General features: G+C 28.0%; 1 protein-coding gene across 1 annotated transcript in view; it reads left to right on the top strand.

Annotated features, from left to right (window-relative positions):
• Positions 1-8264, top strand: part of LOC113551582 (rhoGEF domain-containing protein gxcI) — a 65684-nt gene extending 57420 nt beyond the window's left edge. The window contains 5 exon segments of the mRNA XM_026953901.1: positions 2933-3265; positions 3559-4102; positions 4910-5105; positions 5107-5283; positions 7214-8264. Coding sequence (XP_026809702.1) covers positions 3082-3265; positions 3559-4102; positions 4910-5105; positions 5107-5283; positions 7214-7726 — 1614 coding nt within the window. The 5' untranslated portion in view covers positions 2933-3081 and the 3' untranslated portion in view covers positions 7727-8264.
• Positions 8265-20810: the final 12546 nt, after the last annotated feature.

Here is a 20810-nt window from a genome sequence, read left to right on the forward strand (position 1 = left end):
ATGTGCGCGTGTGTTAAAAAGCCGACGCCCGTAAGTAGGTTACTACGGCCCCGGGCGATTCGTGTATTGGTGGTGTGCGTGTATAATAAATGTGCCCAAGTATCTCTCATATGGTATATACATATATATATGTGTGTGTGTGTGTGTTTGTGTGTATGGACGTGCGTGTATGTACTCGTTATGTACTGAATATGTTTCGACATAAGAACTAACGAAATAAATATAAAAATTACTTATCTGCTTCTGCAGTTACCTGTAGATCACTGCAGCATTGCAGAGTATATAATACATTATAATACATCAGTTGGCTATAAAATAGCTACAGAAACAGCAGCAGATTGCACTTCTAAAACGTATCTACACATTATAACATACCTACTATATAGTATTACTACCCCATACACGCAGACAAACGTGCAATGTTTTATTGTTACTATCCTTGTTATGGTATAAGTGGTCTGACGATATATATATATATTGTACTATACGCGTCTAAATACTTTTTTTTCCTGTGAAAATATCAAATTATAGTATTAAAAACAGATGATAATATAGAACCATTCTGTATAAGAACACTTAACCGTCCAGCCACCTAAACGGTTACTTATACATTAAAACTAAACTTCAAAGTATTAACAATAATATAATCTGCCTACCTATGCCCTACGCTTATTAATTATGACCAACGTATTGATTATCAGTTTTTTACACCTTATAGCACCTACGTGTATATGTACTTATTATAAGAGTTCACCGTAAGCGGGAGAGTGCGGTGAACCGGTGGCAAAAAAAATGCTGTTGTGCAACTGAGGATACACGGACGGACGGAATATAATATGCACCATGCTGTCTCGTTCATTATTATTTTTTTCTCTTTTTATTTTATCAGTATTTATATGTTATTTTGAATAGTTTTTTTTTCTGAAATCATACGGTGTAATTATTTTTTTTTTTTTTTTTATAAATCTTTTGAATAAATTGTTGGTCGATTAAATTTCACCGCAAAAATCCTAAAATAATATAACATCGTGTCAGATAAATTATTTAACGACTTGTTTAAAAAAAAATTCGATACCCGGAAATTCTGCCATTATTTCCATCGGGTCCTTTACTAGGCAGGCGGCTAGTTTGCAGACAAAACGTTTCACCATTGATTATGATGATGAGCTTCGGGCCATATATACCTACACACTATATTATTATTGTACGTGAACAACATATACTATATGGCTGTGTATGGGTCGCAAGTGCTGCCGACCAGTAATTAGTTTTCTACCTAATAGTTCTTTACCAAATGTATGTTGTATGACGTTATGACATCACATAAATATAATAAATTATGTATATAAATTACAATTATATTGTACCGACCACAATTAAGAAATAAGAAAAGTAAAATAATTTTATGGAACACTGCTGACGGGTGTATGACATCCGGATGCGTAATTAACTCCTTGAAATTTACATTTTGTTTTTCACTGCCCACTCGACAACAAAAAAAGTATACCAATTTTATATATAATAAACTAGTATATCACAACGTTGTGTAAATTTAATAGATAATATAAGTGCATATATATTTATAAAATAACTCTGATAAAAATAAAATATAATATTATATTGTATACTCAATATTATCTATGCAAAAATATAAATAATAAGTTTCTATATTAAATCGATGAAACGTTATAACGTATAGATATCTCCTGACCTCCTCTACATATAGATACATGTATTAATTTCTCCTAAATTATGCGGGCCGTTGGCCTCCCTATACTCAGCCACCGTAGTTAGGCCATGCTTATTTTTTTTTTTTTAAACAACTGTTACGTATATAATTATGAATTGTATATGATAATAATATGAACGATAGTATAAATGTATGTAGATACGCATATATATAAATTGTATACAATAATAGCCGGTTTATGATAGTTAATACATATAAATATATAAATATATATGTTAAATAAGAAATATGATTTATAATTAATTGGTATACTTTTTTTAAGAAAACTTTTATATTCTTATAATCAATAGCGTGTAATAATAATAATAATAATTCATTAACAGGGTTCAAAAAAAAAAAAATCTTAGTAAGCAATAACTGTAGAAAATGTTGGTAATCTCATACAAACATGTAGCTCACGATCACTAATAATAATAAATGTACTTACATTTCTTTACAGACTTTCCCAAAAATTACACTACGTATATGTGTTTTATATATTCCATCCGGTTTATAACAGATATATATATACCTAACAGTTTATACGAAAAGTATTATAATCTTATTCCATATCTACTACAAGACTTGACATAATATACGATTCACATAGGTATAATATCCCCGCATACCAAATCACTTATTACCTATATAGATACATTCAAACTGTGTAGATTCTATGATGGTTCGTTAAATCTCAGTACACCTACGTATATATTATTATATCGTCATGCGTTTTTGTTTATTACATTACTCATTATTGCATTAATACGTTTTATTTTTGTTTTACGTCTCTAACGCGCAAAAAGTCAAGACATATTTAACCTACAAATTCAATCATATACGTTTAATAACGTATTAAAATATTATAGGGAATACATGTGCTATAACCCAGTAACGCATAATATTATAATAAATATATAACTGTAATATATCGATATAGAAATCGATGTTCACAAGAAGTAAAATAGACCTAACCTCAAATTCAAATTAGACTTGATTGCGTGGAAAGCGATTTTGTTAAATAAAACGTTCGACTTGTGTTATATACAATTATAGTTAGTCTTCCTTGTAAAATCACGTTCATTAGGTATTGCCATTTAATCTACCGTATTCCGTGTACGGTGTACTACTACGTCGTGTATTCATTCAATCGTCAATTTATAATTTTACAATAATAACATTATGCGTGTGTGTGTTTTCCAGATTGAATTATTGCCGTCTCGTATCTTGTTTGCATACGACAGTTGTTCGTACGTCAGTTCGGACATGTGTGTTTCCGCGTTGAAAATGTGATTGGGTGCACAACCTGCAGGTGGAATACCGTTTGGACAGAAATCCCATTTCACAATATTATGGACGTTGCGTCCACCGATTACCTTAAGACTGCACTGTATTCGGGAGACAACGGCCCGGACACGGGTAACCGAGACAGCCTCCGACTAATGGAGCTTGGGCTCCACCTGGAGACCCTTCACGACGGATCACATCGGATCAACACGTCAGTGGATCATTTGCTGAACGACCCGTCTCTGTCAGGTGGGCATTATTATTATGTCGAATTAATATTAACACGGATGTTTGAGTAATGTGTCGGATCCATACGACACACTCTTTGTGTATGAATGTATGGTATAATAATAAACACGTGACATTATCATTATTGTACAGTAGCATAATATGTTCTATCAAAGTGTAATATTATATTATAATGTACGTTTGATATTACTTTAATACATAACACCTGACTGCTTAAATAAATAATATTGTGTATAAAAATGCTCTTATAAATCGAACTTATCTGGATATATGTCGTATTTGTTCACATGTAGAGAGGAACAACAACGAATTCACATTCGCAAACAACAACAATAACAACAGCAACAACAACAACAATAACAACAATAACAACAACAGTTTTGAAACGATTATTAGCGGCGACCACGGCTTTGACTTGGACTGCGCGCCCAGCTCGTTCGCGGACAAGTCAGACATAGTGGACCAATGGCGGACGTTAAACACGGATGGAGCCATCTACACGGTGGAAGTGGTGAACAACTCGGACGGCGGCGTCGGCGAACCACTGTGGTGCATGCCTGCACTCACCGAGCACCACCAGGACACCAACGCGGTGAGCAACTTCGACGAGACGCTCTTGTCGATGAACGGCGCCGAATCCACAGACCCGGTAGGCACTGGCAGGTACATCAAACAGGACTCTTTGCGGGAGTACATCAAACAGGAACCGTTGACGGAGTACATCAAACAAACAGAACCGCTGCAGGATTACATCAAACAGGATTCTGCAGAGTATACAGGTGATGAGCTTCTCCGGAACGCATTGCTGGGCAAAACCAATCATAACCACCACCAAAGGTAAAACATGATATGTGCACATTTTAATATAGATAGGTATAATTTAGATTCACCATAATAATATAATAATATAGTTTTCATATTTATATCTATTAAGTACAATAATTTAAGATAACGAAGCACTAAAATTGACAGCTCAGTTCACATTATACTTATTGTGTACAAATTTTAAAAATTGCATTCAAAATAAAATATTTATCTATCATTAAATTAAAGCCTTTTTTAAATAATTTGAATATTATCATGGACGTATCTGGTTCGGTTATTCTTTTTCACTATACGTACTAACACAATAACATGGTTAATCCTTAATGTGTTAACGATTGTTACGAAAAATTTAAAAGTTTTTAACGAAAAATCTATATTTTTTGTTTTTCATTTCAAAATTATACTTAATTCATTAATTGTGTGCAAAATATTTCAAAATTTTTAATTTATTTACCAGAAAAATAACGAACTAAAAAATGTTTATTATGAATTGTATACTTTTCATAAAATACATTTTTATAAGTTATAATTTACTTTGTGACCATACAATTTGAAACCTATAATGTTGATCATGAGACTATACCGATGAGTGCCCTTTAATCGCATATTAAATATGCGTTATAGGTTGGCGGTGAATTAAATTTAAACGTTATTCAGTAAGTTTTGTTTGTTTAGTTGTTTGTTTATATACCGTATAGTCCGGTATATTTTTGAGGTATTTCTGCTTATTTTTATACAATAAACCATGAGTATTACAAAATTGTATATTGTACGGCTTAATAAACGGTAACTTAACAATCGTGTGATCCGTGTGCTTAGATACGGTGACAAGGACGTCAAGCCATCGGTGTCGACCGCATCGGACAGCCAAAACTCGTCGCCGGGACCACAGTCCATGCAAGATGTCACGTCATACCCGTCGACATCCACCGTGGATATGCAAGACGTGCTAGCAACGACTAGCAACTGCAGCAACGGCATCAACGGCAACACGATCGTCATGATCGACGACGACTATGCCATCGATGTCGCTATTGGTGGCCGGCGACGGGGCCTCAGCACAGAACGTCGATGATCTCCTCTTGCCAGACTTTGACTTCCAATACATCGATGGCCTGGATAGCGACATGTCTCAGTCGTTCCAGCAGTACTGCCCCACTAGTCAGGGGTTCGTATCCTTCATCGCCGCAGAGGTAAATATGCCTTTTTTACAATACCATGAAATAAGCATTTATAGATATTAATATATTATATCAGATAACTTTGGGCTTGTCGCCAGAATCCAATATTATAACACAGCCGTTTATTATTGAATATATCTTTTTACGAGCGTATATCACCACGAATGACTAATTCTGTTGCAGATCTCTATCACAATACATACTTTCTTATATCGACTGTTTTTTTTTTAAATTATAAATCATTTGTATGCATTTTCAAAATGTATAAACTACTTTCCAAACGTCTTTTCGTATTCCAAACGATCTGTTAACATTGATTAAGAAAAAAAAATAGCTATAAAAGTATATTTACGCAAATACGCATCCAGTTTATTTGCAAGAAGATCTTTAACCCTACGTTAATCGAATAATTATGCATTTTAGAAGCCATCGATCCCCATCATTTACCAAACAAATATCAATCATATTTATTACGTAACTCTATTAATATATAATAGTAGGTACTAGGTGCAGTTGTTATAACGTACGTGTAACTGACATAATATTGTTTTAAACCAGTTAGCATTAAACGTTTTACGAAATCATAAATGATCCTGCAATGAGCTGGTTTTAAAATATAGTATGTATAATGTACATGTACATTGATAATGCGTGTACATGCAACAGTAACACTACTTATATAGAGCCGCCTTATGGAGATTTAATCACATATATTAATGCTTTATTATAATTGTTCTTCAAATATTTGCAAAATTATATAGCTTTAAGATTATGTTGATTTTAATCAAACGCCATAATTGGTCGCAAATAGCTATTATTAACCGTAAGAAAATATATTCAACAAAAATTAAAATAAGCGAACAATATTAATTATTCATGCCGATATAAAATGTCGTCTTATTTTCTTAACACGGCAAAAAGAGATAAAACTGTGTTATATATTAATTGAAATTAAAAGTTAAACTTAAGTGCTATGTGAAAACAATGCTATACAATAATCTATGTACAATAGTAGTTTATAATTAAACACAATAAATTATAACAATAATCAGTGGCACACTCGAGAAATCTGATGACATTATTGACCATTAATGCCACTTAAACTTGATCTAAGAATTAATATTTAAGACTAATATTTAACACTTTAATACTTTGGTATACATTTTTTAATACGATTTAAAAATAAAGATAATAATGATAAAATAAATTTTAAAATTACTCGGGAATCAAAAAATTAACTATCTCTTTTATGGCCACAAACAATTAGATTGTATAATACTTAATTATACCTGTACCTCGTTGGCTCTCCCACAGCTCAAGCAAATCCTTTCGACCGGCTATTTACTTACTCGAATCACTATTAATTATTGTTATATTCAGAGAAGTAAATTTTTATGAATTTTCATTTAATTTCATTTAATTTTGAGTTCTAAATAATTAAATATACCAATTTGATCGGGACATAAACATTACATTGTTCATGTCCGTTTTCGTTCACAATATACAAAAAAATATATTTTGCATTCAATCTATCTTTGAATTTTTTAGACATAAATTTGATATTAAATGTACAATAGTAATATACCTGAAACTATTTTTTAAATTATTTTACTAGATATTCAGTAAAAACTGATCGATTTGGCGTTTTTTTATAAAAAAGTTTATTTCGCATAAATTATTTCAAAAAATAATTTTTTTATGATTTTATCTGTATTTTTTTAAATTATACATATTTGAATTTTACATATATTTTTTATCGGCTATAGAAATAATAACTGGGAATTTATTTTAATTTAATTTTTGATGAATACGTTACTTGTATATATCTCATAGCTGTTTCTTGTTACTTAAATTTACGATCACAATTGTCATCATCGCACATATTATTATCTACTTTATAATGGTGACAATAATAATGTTATATTCCGTTTGTGTAACGCAGGTGGCGAACATATCGCAAATCCCGGCCACGGTAGTGCTGGACCACCGGGAACTGGAACAGGTGTCAACATCATCTTCGTCGTCCCCGCCTGTTCGGCCGGCTAAAAAATACAACCGTCGTTCACACCACGCTAACGGCAAGACGAAACAGTCGGCCGGCGGCGGCACCGGAACGTCGATCGCTGGTTCCGGCGGTGGAGGACCGGCCTCGGTGTCAGGTGACGACCAGCCGGCCGGGCACCCACCCGCCAAGAAAGAACGGTCGCTACACCACTGTCACATATGCAGTAAAGGCTTCAAAGACAAGTATTCGGTGAACGTTCACATACGCACCCACACCGGTGAAAAGCCGTTCATGTGCACCGTGTGCGGCAAGAGCTTCCGGCAAAAGGCTCACCTGGCCAAACACCAGCACACACACACCACGCCTGCCAAACCGGCGCAATCGTTATCGTCCGTCACGCAATCCGTTAAAGGCAGTGGTGGTGGCAGCCGAAGGTCCACGTCCAGATAGCCCGGACTGGGGCCGACTATCACCACCACCGAGTCACCGTCATCACCATCGCCACACTCACCAACGACACTACCACCATTTACCACCAATCATATACCAATACCAACGTCCAAAACCACCACCATTGACCTCAGACCTATCATTCCTACAGCTTCCCGGAAACGCGCCGAAAACGAACGATGAAAAAATCGAACGTATTCCTCATCCGCGGAGTTGTACTTACATCCGTTTTGTGCGCATAGCGTGCAAAATAATATTATTATTATGATTATTATACGTATATAAAAGCGATCGTCGTGTGTTTACGTATCGTAACGTACACACCACACACGCGAGCTTTATTTCGACGACTCGGCCAATCTTTTTCTCCACCCGGAGAAATCGTTTCTAATGTGATGATTGATAAGTTAACCTCATTAAAAAATAATATTAATGTAATATAATCGCTTTACGAATCAAAATATTCAAGAGTATTGTTTTTTTTTACGTGTAACTTTTTTTTTATTATAATTTTTAAGTTTATATACGCCGTGTACATGATATAATATTTTTCTACGTTATAATAAGATTTACATTTTTTAAAAACGATTAATTATAACACAAACACACACACACACACACACACACACACACGTTTACACCTAACATATTACGTATATATCGGATACTGATTACATATGTAGGTTTATAAATATTCGATCTATATTTATAAAATAAAATTATCGTGTACTATTCCGTCCTGAGGCCTGTGATAGAAACGAACACATTGCAGCTATAATAATGTTGCAAAACGATATCGATGTAATATTATTTAGTCACGTTTTTGTGTATTATAAAATATATATATTATATTATTATTATTTTGTTGTTATAGAAATGTTTAGTTTTTATGTTGTATTCGTTTTAATATGCGTGTTATAGGTATTCCTAATGATTACCTTGACACCGGACTTTAATTATTAAGTTATCATATTAATTATATACTAAGTGTGTGTATGTACGAAAGCAAAATAAAATTTAAAATAAAACTAGGTAATTTATTCGTGTTACTTATTTTTGTTAAGAATTTTAGGCCTATAATACTTAAATTAAATTAAACAAATTAGAAACGTAAGTATTATTTAGATAGCAAAAATGTTTTTTCTTATTTTTTTTATTTTTATTATTATTATTATTTTATTATTATATTATTATTATTATTATTATTAATATTAATATTATTATTTGTATTATTATTATTTAAAACCCGTAGTAATATTTGTACTAAAGTAATATTATTATTTTTAATTCCATACGATGACGATGAAGTTTTTCATTCATATTATTTGAATACTTGCCAAATAGCAATAGGAACAATTTAAATTTTATAATAATATCTATTTCTTGTGCCATACACAATAATAATCATGACATTATAATAAAATGTTTTAATACATGACAAATTTTAACTACTACACGTTTACAATATTATAAATAAGAATATCGTTTTAAATTTACACTTTTCTAATGAAAGTGCATATAATTTCTTTTTATAACAAAATTAACTTTTTATATTCATAAATTAAATGTATCTCAATTTATTAACAAATACTTATATACGTCATTCCTGCAATAATTTTGACTGTGATTTATAAAATGAATTATCTTTATATTTTTTTCTCATTATATTTAAAATAGTAACATTCCATTATTTTATTTTATAATATATAATTTAAGAGAATTTTTTTTTTATGTATACATGTGGTTTTATTTCGAACAATAAATATTAATGTTATCGTACATGTAGGCCAAATGTATATCATTTTCATGTATACCAACTCAGTATTTTTATAAGTTTTTTTTTTTGTTCGTATCTGTTTTGTAAAATTAATGAAAATTATTTATTCCTAATGAATTGTACATTTATAATTGATATATATATATATTTATTTATATGTATGTATATACAATATACAATATACATATTATATAGACACTAGATATCGATAAATATATACATATATATATAAATATAATGTATATATATTTTATATACATTTTATATTTTCATATTAGCTTGTTTTTCCTTAAATCCCATTTGTGTGTGTATAATATTATGCTTACGAAGATATATATACCAATACATAAAATATAAGTTATTATCATTAATATTTTTATTAAAAGAAACATCAAATTATTTTAAACGATTATCATGATATTGTTTGTCATAATAAATTGAAGTATAAAAACATCGTAGTAAAAGCAATAATCACATAACAACATGTATGTGAGCGTGAACCAACACTATTTTAAATCAATGAAGTTTATCCCATATTGGATATTACATTATTTCATCGGTTACTTCAATTTTGTACTTAAGCGACAATTATGTACTGGACATAGCGATGTTATTATATATTTAACTAATATGTATTAGAATTTTATTTTCCATGATATATAAATAACTGGTATGCACACAAAACAATGTCAAACCATAAAATAATACTTAGCCTCTGTTTTCGATAAAACAGACTAATTAATTTTTTATATATTAAATTACATATTATTTTATGTTTATGTGCAGGGTTTTAATTAAACGCGGTCAAAAACATACCGTGTCGGGAATATTGGAGGAAAATGGTATGAATATTATGATTTCGTGTTTTTAATATATTACATTATTGATCTATAATTTTTAACAATCAACATAACGTTTTATTGTGCCATTAGCTTATATATATAATATCTAATTTGTCTTTAAAATTAATTTGGTTTAAATTCTCACAGTTCGCTTGCGTTTACAACAATATTTACATACAACAATGTATTGTATAGTGTACATTTTACATAAATACGTAAATTTTTTATGGGATCACTAGAGACTAAAATATGAAAACGTATTAATAAGATAAATGCAATTTTTGAATTATATCTAATAATATATAATTATACAGAAACATTAAATAAACAGCACACTAATGTTTTATACAAATCTCATAGGCTGCTATTATAATATGTAAAATAATAATACAATCATTGTTGTCATTGGAATTTCAATATCATTTATATCGATACAATAAACTAATGTTGTGCTACTTACATGTAAGTTGAAACCAAAAAATGAAATGTCTATAATCATTAGTACTAATACAAAAACACCTTGAAATTATACAATTTTCATTATCTTGATGTGTTAGAATTGCCTATATAAACTCCTTAAAATGACTAACATGACATGTATTATTAAAAGTTGTACAATATAGTATACCAAACAACTACAATCCAACATTGAATCGATCTATTAATGTCGAATGATTTTATTTTTTTTAACATGAGTTTTTTTTAATCAATTATTATGTAAACTTGTTCACAACAAATTTTCAATTATTTAAAATTATTTAAAATATAATTAGTTAGTACCAAGTAATAATAATTGAAAATATTAAACAGTAAAGTAAATATATTATAATATAATTTATTTGAAATTTTTTAATGAAATTTTTATATGGGCTATCAAATTCTTAATTCAATGTTATATGCGTGCAATACAATTAAAATAATAAAAAAACATACAACTATGATTCAATGGTAATGGTCCACATTTTTCCTAATAAGACTAAATAAGTAATATTTTTTATGCATATTTAAAATATAGTTACAGGTAAAATATGATTTCTTATAAATGTAATCTATTCATCTGTCAAATTGACGAAAAAATATATCATGTTTATGAGATGATAACGAATATAGTTATAGATAATCATTTATAGAATTGCAAGTGTTGTAAAACTTTAAATAATCGTAATCTAGAATATAACCATTGAATTTAATACATAATTATTTCGAGTGTTTAAATTTAATGACGTCAAATATTGGTACGATATGAACAAAATATTATAATATATGGTGTGAAGCGTATAATATTCATATGTAACCATTATGTATAGGTACACGAAATTGATGGAAAAATATTTAAAAATAAAAAATGGAAAGGAAAAGAACCATGTGATAATATAATGTGTTGGTGTTGAGATGCAGACATCCCACAGGGAACGGACCGGAGAATTTTTATTGGCTTTAATTAAACTTAATTGATTTCAATTGAAAAATACGCCGTCGACCCCGTCGTATATGCGCTGGTGATGTGATACTGTGCGGGTATTTTTTTTTTGTTTTGTTATTATTATTTTTATTTTTTTTTTTAGAGGAAAAATAATGCACTTTTTTGTTCGTCTAAGGAACGGAACCGTTAAATCTACCGTCACGTTAACTCATAAAGAATTGAAATCGGTCGTTTTCATTTGTGCGTGCGTGCTTTTTTCGACTTAACTACTTGAGTGTCACAAATTGTACGGATACGATGTAAAATAAACGTATTATATACAATATATACATTATATGATGTAATGTTATACGATCATAATATAATATATACCTACTGCGCGCACAGTTTTATATGTTATATCTTTGTATCGAGAAATGTTATTACTTAATAGTATTATTATGCGGAACATTTAAAATTGTTATTGTTATCTTAATAACCATAAATAACGTTGTAAAAAAAATATATGTTTTTGAGATCGATTAGTTGAAATTTACGTTACAACATTTAGATGGACTCAGTTCTTATCATTTAGATATATGTTATAGGTAAATAAATCTACCTTTATATTTTACCCAACTATAACTATTATAAGTGAAAAAATTGTAATATATTATTATATATAATACTTATACGACATTGTCATAAAATTGATAATTTATAACATGAAATATAGATGAATTTAAAACTTTTTAACCGAATATTCGTTTTGACCTTATTCTTATTCTTGATGACCTATTTTATGCGTATTTTTAGGTTCTGAGCAAAATGATAAAGTATTGATTTTACAATAATTGTATTTTTTATTTTGTCTGTCATCACCTTTTGGGATAATAAAAATATTTCAAGTCTCCACTTTGAATATGGTGGAAAATTATATATATATATATAGTTGTAACCTTAGCGGACAAAAGCAAACAATAAAAATAATAATTAAAAAAAAAAAAATAAAAAACAAATTAAATATAACGAACATTTTTACGTTAAAACAATCCCCGACAAAATGTATTTGTTTATTTTGTAGAATTTTGTAGAAAAAACAAATAATTATAGGTAGAACTTGAAACGTTCATAAAATATTTATATTATCATGTTCTATATGATATAATTTTCAAAATATTTTGACTCTTTTTGAGCTATTTATAAAAATGAGAAATTTTTATATATTTTTTTTCATTTTTCAATAAATGTCGATAAAAAATTATCCACTGGATCAAAATTCATGAAAATTTAATACAAGATCCCACAAATATGTTTTTATTGTACTGTAAAAAAAATGATTTTTTTTAATCGTTTAAAGTTCAAACTTTTATAAAATCACGAAAATTTACAAACCAAAAATATTTAATGCAATGTTGCTCAAAAATATAAAATATACAACATAATTATTTGTTATAGATATTTGAAGTTCAAAATAGTATAATACTACAATTATTTAAATAATGAATAATGATGTAAATTATTTTGTTTTAATTTAAAAATATTATTCGTGGGGACTTAAAGCTGATAGCAGACTGTCTTTGCATAAAATCGTTTATCGTATACAATGATGTATAATTGGGTTCAAATTGTAATACATCCATTGTAGTAACCCACTCGATACCTATGATGTAAGTACAGCAAAGTGTTACTCACTTGCCCACTTTTGTTTTTATTCGAAATTTAAATTGATTTAAATGATTAATTAATAATTTCATAGTTTACAGGTCGTTATGTAATTCTTTGATGCCGAAATAGATTTTCGTCAGATTGATTTAAAAATGTATATTTATATTAATTTCCGAATATTCAAATGATAAATTATAACAATTTAATACCAGAAACAAAATTATTACATTCAGTTATGTTGGTACTTAATAATAACTATAGTATGTAATTATAAAACAGTAAATCAGTGTTGTATTTAGAACCTAATGGAAATCTCTAACAAAATATTTATATTAAACCTATAATGCATTTTTGAATTTTGTTTTTAACTTAAGCTTATATTACTTGTATGGGCATTTGCACTATTGTTAACTAATTTTAAGCAAAACTCGATATTATGTATAAAAATAAAATTAATATTATATATGAGTTAACGCAACTATTTATTATATATTTATAAATTATTTACAAAATACTTTGAAATATTATGAGACATTCTCTTAAATACAAAGATACTTATATGATGATAACCAAGCATAACAATATGCTTTGCAGTTTTTTTTAAAAAATATTTTGAATAGCATGAAAGAGAGCTAGTAGAAATATATTACTTCAAAAACATATCATAATTTATAATAATGCATAATATTTATTCGTTATATATTATGATTTATAAAGTAGTATTGTCGAATAATTTATCACCAATCGAGCGTAACCTACATTTTCTAATGAAAGGGCATTTTTGCATAGGCTTTATATCAATATTTACTACAGGTAGCACAGAAATATACGTCACTCTATCAAATTATAGTATTAAACAGAATTGGTATTAAACCTAACCTAACAGAGTTGATATATTATGCAGAGTAAGATATTAATCAAATAATTTTTAAATACGATTATTCAAATAAAAACAATGATTTTTATCTGATTAATTAAAAAAAAAATTGTTTTCAAATAGTTAAAAAAAATTACCTGTTTGAAAATTATCTGAATAATGTTTTGTTTTTTTTAATAACTGTAAAATTATCAATCAAATAATTATTTGTTTAACAATTTGCCCAATCGTTAATAACAGATTAATACTAGACCTTAACATCCAGTTTTAATATATAAATTATTTTCTGTTAATATAATCTTACACTTCAGATTTATTATCATGAAAAGATTTTCTACGAAGTATATTGTACAATATGTGTAGATTTTTTTTTAATTAATACAAAACTACTGCAATTAATTCAGTAGATATAATTTTTAAGCCAAAAATATATTATGTTACTATATAGCATTTATAAGTACCCCATAAGGCATTAAGTATATAATATGCAATGATAAACTCATCAGCATCATACGAGAGATTAAAATACTCAAATTTGTAAAAAAAAAAAAGTATTAAACCATATAAATATCATAAGTTATGTACTTTTATTTGAAAAAAGAAGATCTAGAATTTAGATAATATTCTTACCTAATCTTATTAATATAATATCAGTTTGGTAATCTGAATTTATTTTCGACTAAAACGAGATAAGTTTAATCAGTTTGCGTTATACCTAATAGTAATTATTCCTTTTCAAGTGTCTTATTCATTAAAAATTTAATCATCTTTCTTTTCCGATATTAAATTATTAACATTTGAAAATGTGTATATAAGAAAATAATTACAACCAGATAAACATAATGTCCTTCAAAATACTAATCCATATGAAATATACTGAATAACATAAGTCAAACAAAAAAATATATATATCATAATAAAATAAAACAGAAAAAGTTGAAATACAACATATTCGAGAACTCATCTAACCGTGTTTAAAATATTTACGTATTTTTTTTTTTTTATTAAATGTCATACATAATATTACATTCTTTAAAATATACAGTTTGGGATCAGTATACTGATATACACAAACCTTGGAATGTAATTACAATATCGAAATTCTTATAGATTATTGCTATGCTATGAATAAGTGTACCTAGTGCCTACTAATACAATATATTTTAATAACACATACCCACTTTAACGAATTTAATGGTGCGTTTATGTTTATAATTACATTACTACTAGACTTACTCATTGATCAATTTTTTTTTACTAAGACAAGAACCATTTTTTTTAAACGTAACAAATTTTACAAGGAAAATTTGTATCACAAAGCGTATCATATGATGACCCTGTGTATAACATATATATATATCATACATACAACATATCAACACACACACTCAATATATATATTATATATATACACAATTAATTTAGAAATATTTCTCTACAGTAGTATTTAAAATATAATTTTTAAAACAATTATGCAAATAAATTCAAGGAAAATTGTGGACTTCAAATAATATATATATATATAATGTATAATGTATATATTATTATGTATATAATATGCATTATATATGGGTAGTGTACATAAATGGAGATTATATTATAATTTACAAAGTAAACAATAATAAACGTAAGACAAAATATTTAATCATTTAAGTCAATTAATTAACTTTGCATAATACTTATCGTTGTCATATAAAAAGTTGGCGCATATACGTTATATCTTAAAAATTATGCATATTTATATGCTTAAAGATATATAATAATATAGTTTTTTTACCTCTAGTATATTGGATTCAATATTTTAAATTTAAAATAATGATAAATTATTATGCGTATTTCTTGTTAATTCAAACGTAAGGATATTAAAGTAAAATCAATATCAATTTACATTTAATCGTTAAAATTATTTTTGATTATAATGAATATTAATTGTTTTCTCATTTAAAAAATTAAATAGTATTAATGATAACTATATTTAATTTTGTATATAGAAATTCGGTTAAATTAATTTATGTACTTGATCCATCTCAATGTACAAAAATTCGATATACTAATTTTAAGATTTAGATACAACAACCTGTAGCATAACTAATATATTAAACTATACTCAACGATGACTGATGAGTATGAACACATCACACAGTACAACATTATTATATGCTTACGTAATTTTATTCTAATACTTATACATACTACCTAATATCTAAAAGTATGCAACGTTTGAACATCGGAGTAAACATTTCAATTAAGGCAACTGCAGCAATAACTCTACACCCGGAGATAATATTATATTGATTAATTGTTATCGTATCATTCATATCGATATTTTATATAGATTATCGACTCATGTTTCGATGATTGGTTATCGTTGATATGACGATGATTACAACATAAAAAACTATGAATTTGTTCTAAAAAAATGGTAATATATTATGTTATTTTATTAGTTTTTCTAATTGTTATTAAATTTTTTGTAATTACATATTAAAATACGCGTAATACGCGTATATTGACTATATCGTAATATTTATAAAAAAAAATATGGTATTATCGCGAGGTCCGATGAATTCGATAGTTGTTGATAGTTGTTAATAGCCCATCGCAATAATAACGCACGACAACTTGAAAATATAAATAATTGTTCCGCACAATCGTGCAGCTGCAGTCCTTCAACAAAACAATATAATTATAATAATATAATATATTTATAGGATCTCTGTAGTTTATATAAAGGGTGTATTTTCCTTCGGGAAATTTTCCTTGGTTATTTATTCATATTTTTAAAGTTGTACCTATCTTTAATTTTTATGATACAACTATAAAAATTAATCTTAAATAAGCAAAAAAATTAAACAATATACTAAATTCCAAAAATGTGATTAATGTGTGACATGAATAGAAAAAATCGGTATTATAAGTTGTATTCTTTGAAAAAATATAATCCGTATCACATGCCGTCATGCCGAGCTCTGAGTGTACCGTAATATACATAATAAACCCCGAAATATAACATCTATATATAAGTATTAGAATACAACGATATAATTTAAAATAGGAAGACATATTATAGACATATCATTGGCCAAATCACGGCTCGCGTCATAATCTTAAGCGGCTCACATCTTATCGTAACATTTTAAAAAAAAATTTTTTACTATGAATTTATATATATTTATATTTTATGTATGACTTTTTTTTTTACATTTTGGCTCTTCCATATTTATTAATATATTTAGTAGCTCGCTAGTCTCTTCTCGCTGGCCAACTCTGTTATATAATAATAATAATATATTAAACATCGTAATAATAACAATATTATAGTATACCCGTCTGCTGCAGCAAAAATGTAGGTATAGTTAGTAGGTATCACCGAATCCGGGCGGCGAAGACCGCGGCAGGTCGTCACCGTGGGAATTACACGTAAATGTGAACGTTCCACATAAAGCATAAACCTCAAAGTATATAATATGGTCTATGTATAATATCATTATTATATATATATATGTATATAAATATGAGTATATCATTTGTGAGGATATGGGAAGAAAAAATAATATCGTATTGTACAAACAACGAACGGAACACGGCCACCATGTGAAACCATATGCTCGACATGAGGGCTGCCGCCGTCGCTGACGGGTCGCGTGCCGAAATCCCTTTGCCCGCGCGCACGAGCCCTTCCGCGCCGCGCCCGCACCCGCATAGCAGCACCCGATGCAAACCTGACTGCGACCCGACGACCGAACACTGTAATGTGAATATATTGTATATACGCGTGTAATATCTGTACATATACATATTATTATTACAATAGTAATTTTGATGATTTCAAGTGCGTGTGATATTACGACCCACCCGAACCACCCTTCGCCCCCATCATCTCCGCAGAAACACTGCCCCGGGATCGCATCATAACAGTTCACAGTAACTGTGCCTCTGAACGTTATGTTATCGTTTTCCCAGATGATCGTAATTTAATTATCGTCTTTGTTTTTTCTCAAGACAAACTATACAGTCATTCAGTCCTCACATATTGCGCTCCTGCTATAATATTATATTACGAGTATATTCAACTGCAAACGATTTCATATTTGTCATTGGACAACCGAAATTTACATAATATAGTGAAATATTTCCCACGCAAAACAAACTACCACAAACGACAATTTATTGTAGCTCCAGACCCGGATTAAGGGGGTGATAGAAGACACTTCCCGAAGCCCACATATTATGTTAAGGGTCCGTGTTTATGTCGGTTTAACATTTTATTACGAGGTTATTTAGACTTTTTATAATAAAAAATATTACATTTAAGATAAACTAAAAAAGGGCTGAGTAGGTAACCACTCTGGTGTATATTAATTGTTGATTGGCACTTCATTTGATTTTGAATTTAAACCTCTCAAAAGTATATCAAATTATAATCACTTTCTTATCAGAAAAGATATCAAAGACTGAAATTTAAAACCAAAACATTTTTTTCTAATATAAATTGTGTGTGTCCGGACGTAAGACACACAAAATTGTAAAATCATCGCTTCACTCCGAATCTAAAAATGCACAATACAATATTTATTTTATATTGTATGAAAATAATATGTACCAGTATCATAATATATCATCGTCATAAACTATAGTATCTAAAATATCATTACTAGACCGTAATTTCAACTATTTTTTGTTTTTAGAATATTTCTAAAATAATAATAATACCAAAAAATAACAATAATTGTACCAAATATTTTTTTATCATTGATTGAATTTTAACCGTTTTGTCAAAATTAATTTAACCGGATACTTATACATAACATATATTATACTTACGTACATACGAGTATTAATATTGAAATATGAGTCGTTTAAAAAATAAATAACAAATAGACCTATACCCACAGAATTATAGTAATGTATGAAACAAACAATTTACCTAAGTTGAACAGGAAAGAAAATAAAAAATAAAAATGAACAATTTTGCTTTCGGTTTTCAATGATTTCAAATATTATACTGAGATATGATTTGTATTAATTCATTTGTTTATTAACAAACATCAACATATTTTACGTTAATAATATTTATATTTATGCAAATTTGAACTTTTATTTTTATTAAAAATAATATGATATTATAATGTATACCTATTGTTAGTTATTCAATTTAATGTTAACTAGATTTTAAAATTAATAAAAAAAATTGTTTCATTAATGATAATAATATGCGTCCTTTATTTATAGTTAGCATTTAAAAGTATTACCACTCGGTGTCCGAAAAAAGATCTAGAATAATTGTCCTCAATTAGATTTTTGTTCGACATTCATACAGATATGCCTGTTCGCATTTATTTAAAGAATGTCCACAATTGGAAGGTAGTCCGCTATTGGGAAACGTTCGCTAACTAAGGTTATTGCTGTATATTTAATATATATATATATATTATATACAGTATGAGTAGTACAGTACTATACAATATTATAATATAATTGAATCCGATATACTTATGTGTCGAAAATAATTGTTATTTTATTTTTTTTTTTTTTGAACATTACACGACGCAAACGTAAATCGTAATGTTCGTGAAACCTGTTTTTACTTTTAAATAATTATTATATTTCAGAGTAGATATATTATGTAGGTGCCCACATGAAATAACATTTTAATGAATTACCCAAAAATACTAAGCAAAGTAGATGGATATACAATATACATACACCGAACATTGTATCATACTGGATTTATGTAAAAAAATAAAAAAATAATTTATGTTTCGACAATTTTTACACACCCATCACATTAAACACTACTCGTATCATAAAAATCCATACTTAAATATTTTTAATTTATAATTTTTGTATGTTTATATCACAGTTCGTGCATATTAGAATATTATAATACCTACGTAAATTATTATTTATTATTTAATAGGGCTATGATTTCTATGCACTTGCATGGTTTTTTTTCAAGTCCAAATTGATTGATTGTGAGATATGTCCACGATTTGGCTTATTCTTGATTAAACATTAAACAGTACAATTTTTTTTTTTTTTTGCATATTTTGAACATAATGCATATAATTGTATATATATATATAAATTTTTGAGAATCTAATTAGTTTTAAATGGTATTTATTTAATGAACGTCTATAATTATTGGTCTATTTGTCGAATTATCGTAAATATAGTATCTATCTAAACTAAAATGGGCTTAATACTAAAAAAAATAAGGGATTTAAAGCACTTCTAAAAATGTGTAACATTATAAACAGTGAATATAAAACGGAAGAAAAATGTACTAATATTACTTTAAATCCGGTACAAATCACGTAATTTAAATATGCTCCAACAACATTGTGTGATGTGAAAAACAGTTTCAGTCAATAAAAATCTTCAATTTAGTCGCCGATCGTTCACATTTAAAATTTAAAAAAAATATAATTTAATTATAGCATGTAATAATATAAACTAATGTTTAAAAAAAAATGTTTTTGCATATTATTACGATTTTTTACTGCATAGAAATCCTA

Source organism: Rhopalosiphum maidis, chromosome 2, assembly GCF_003676215.2.
Source record: "Rhopalosiphum maidis isolate BTI-1 chromosome 2, ASM367621v3, whole genome shotgun sequence".
Classification (NCBI taxonomy): Eukaryota; Metazoa; Arthropoda; class Insecta; order Hemiptera; family Aphididae; genus Rhopalosiphum; species Rhopalosiphum maidis.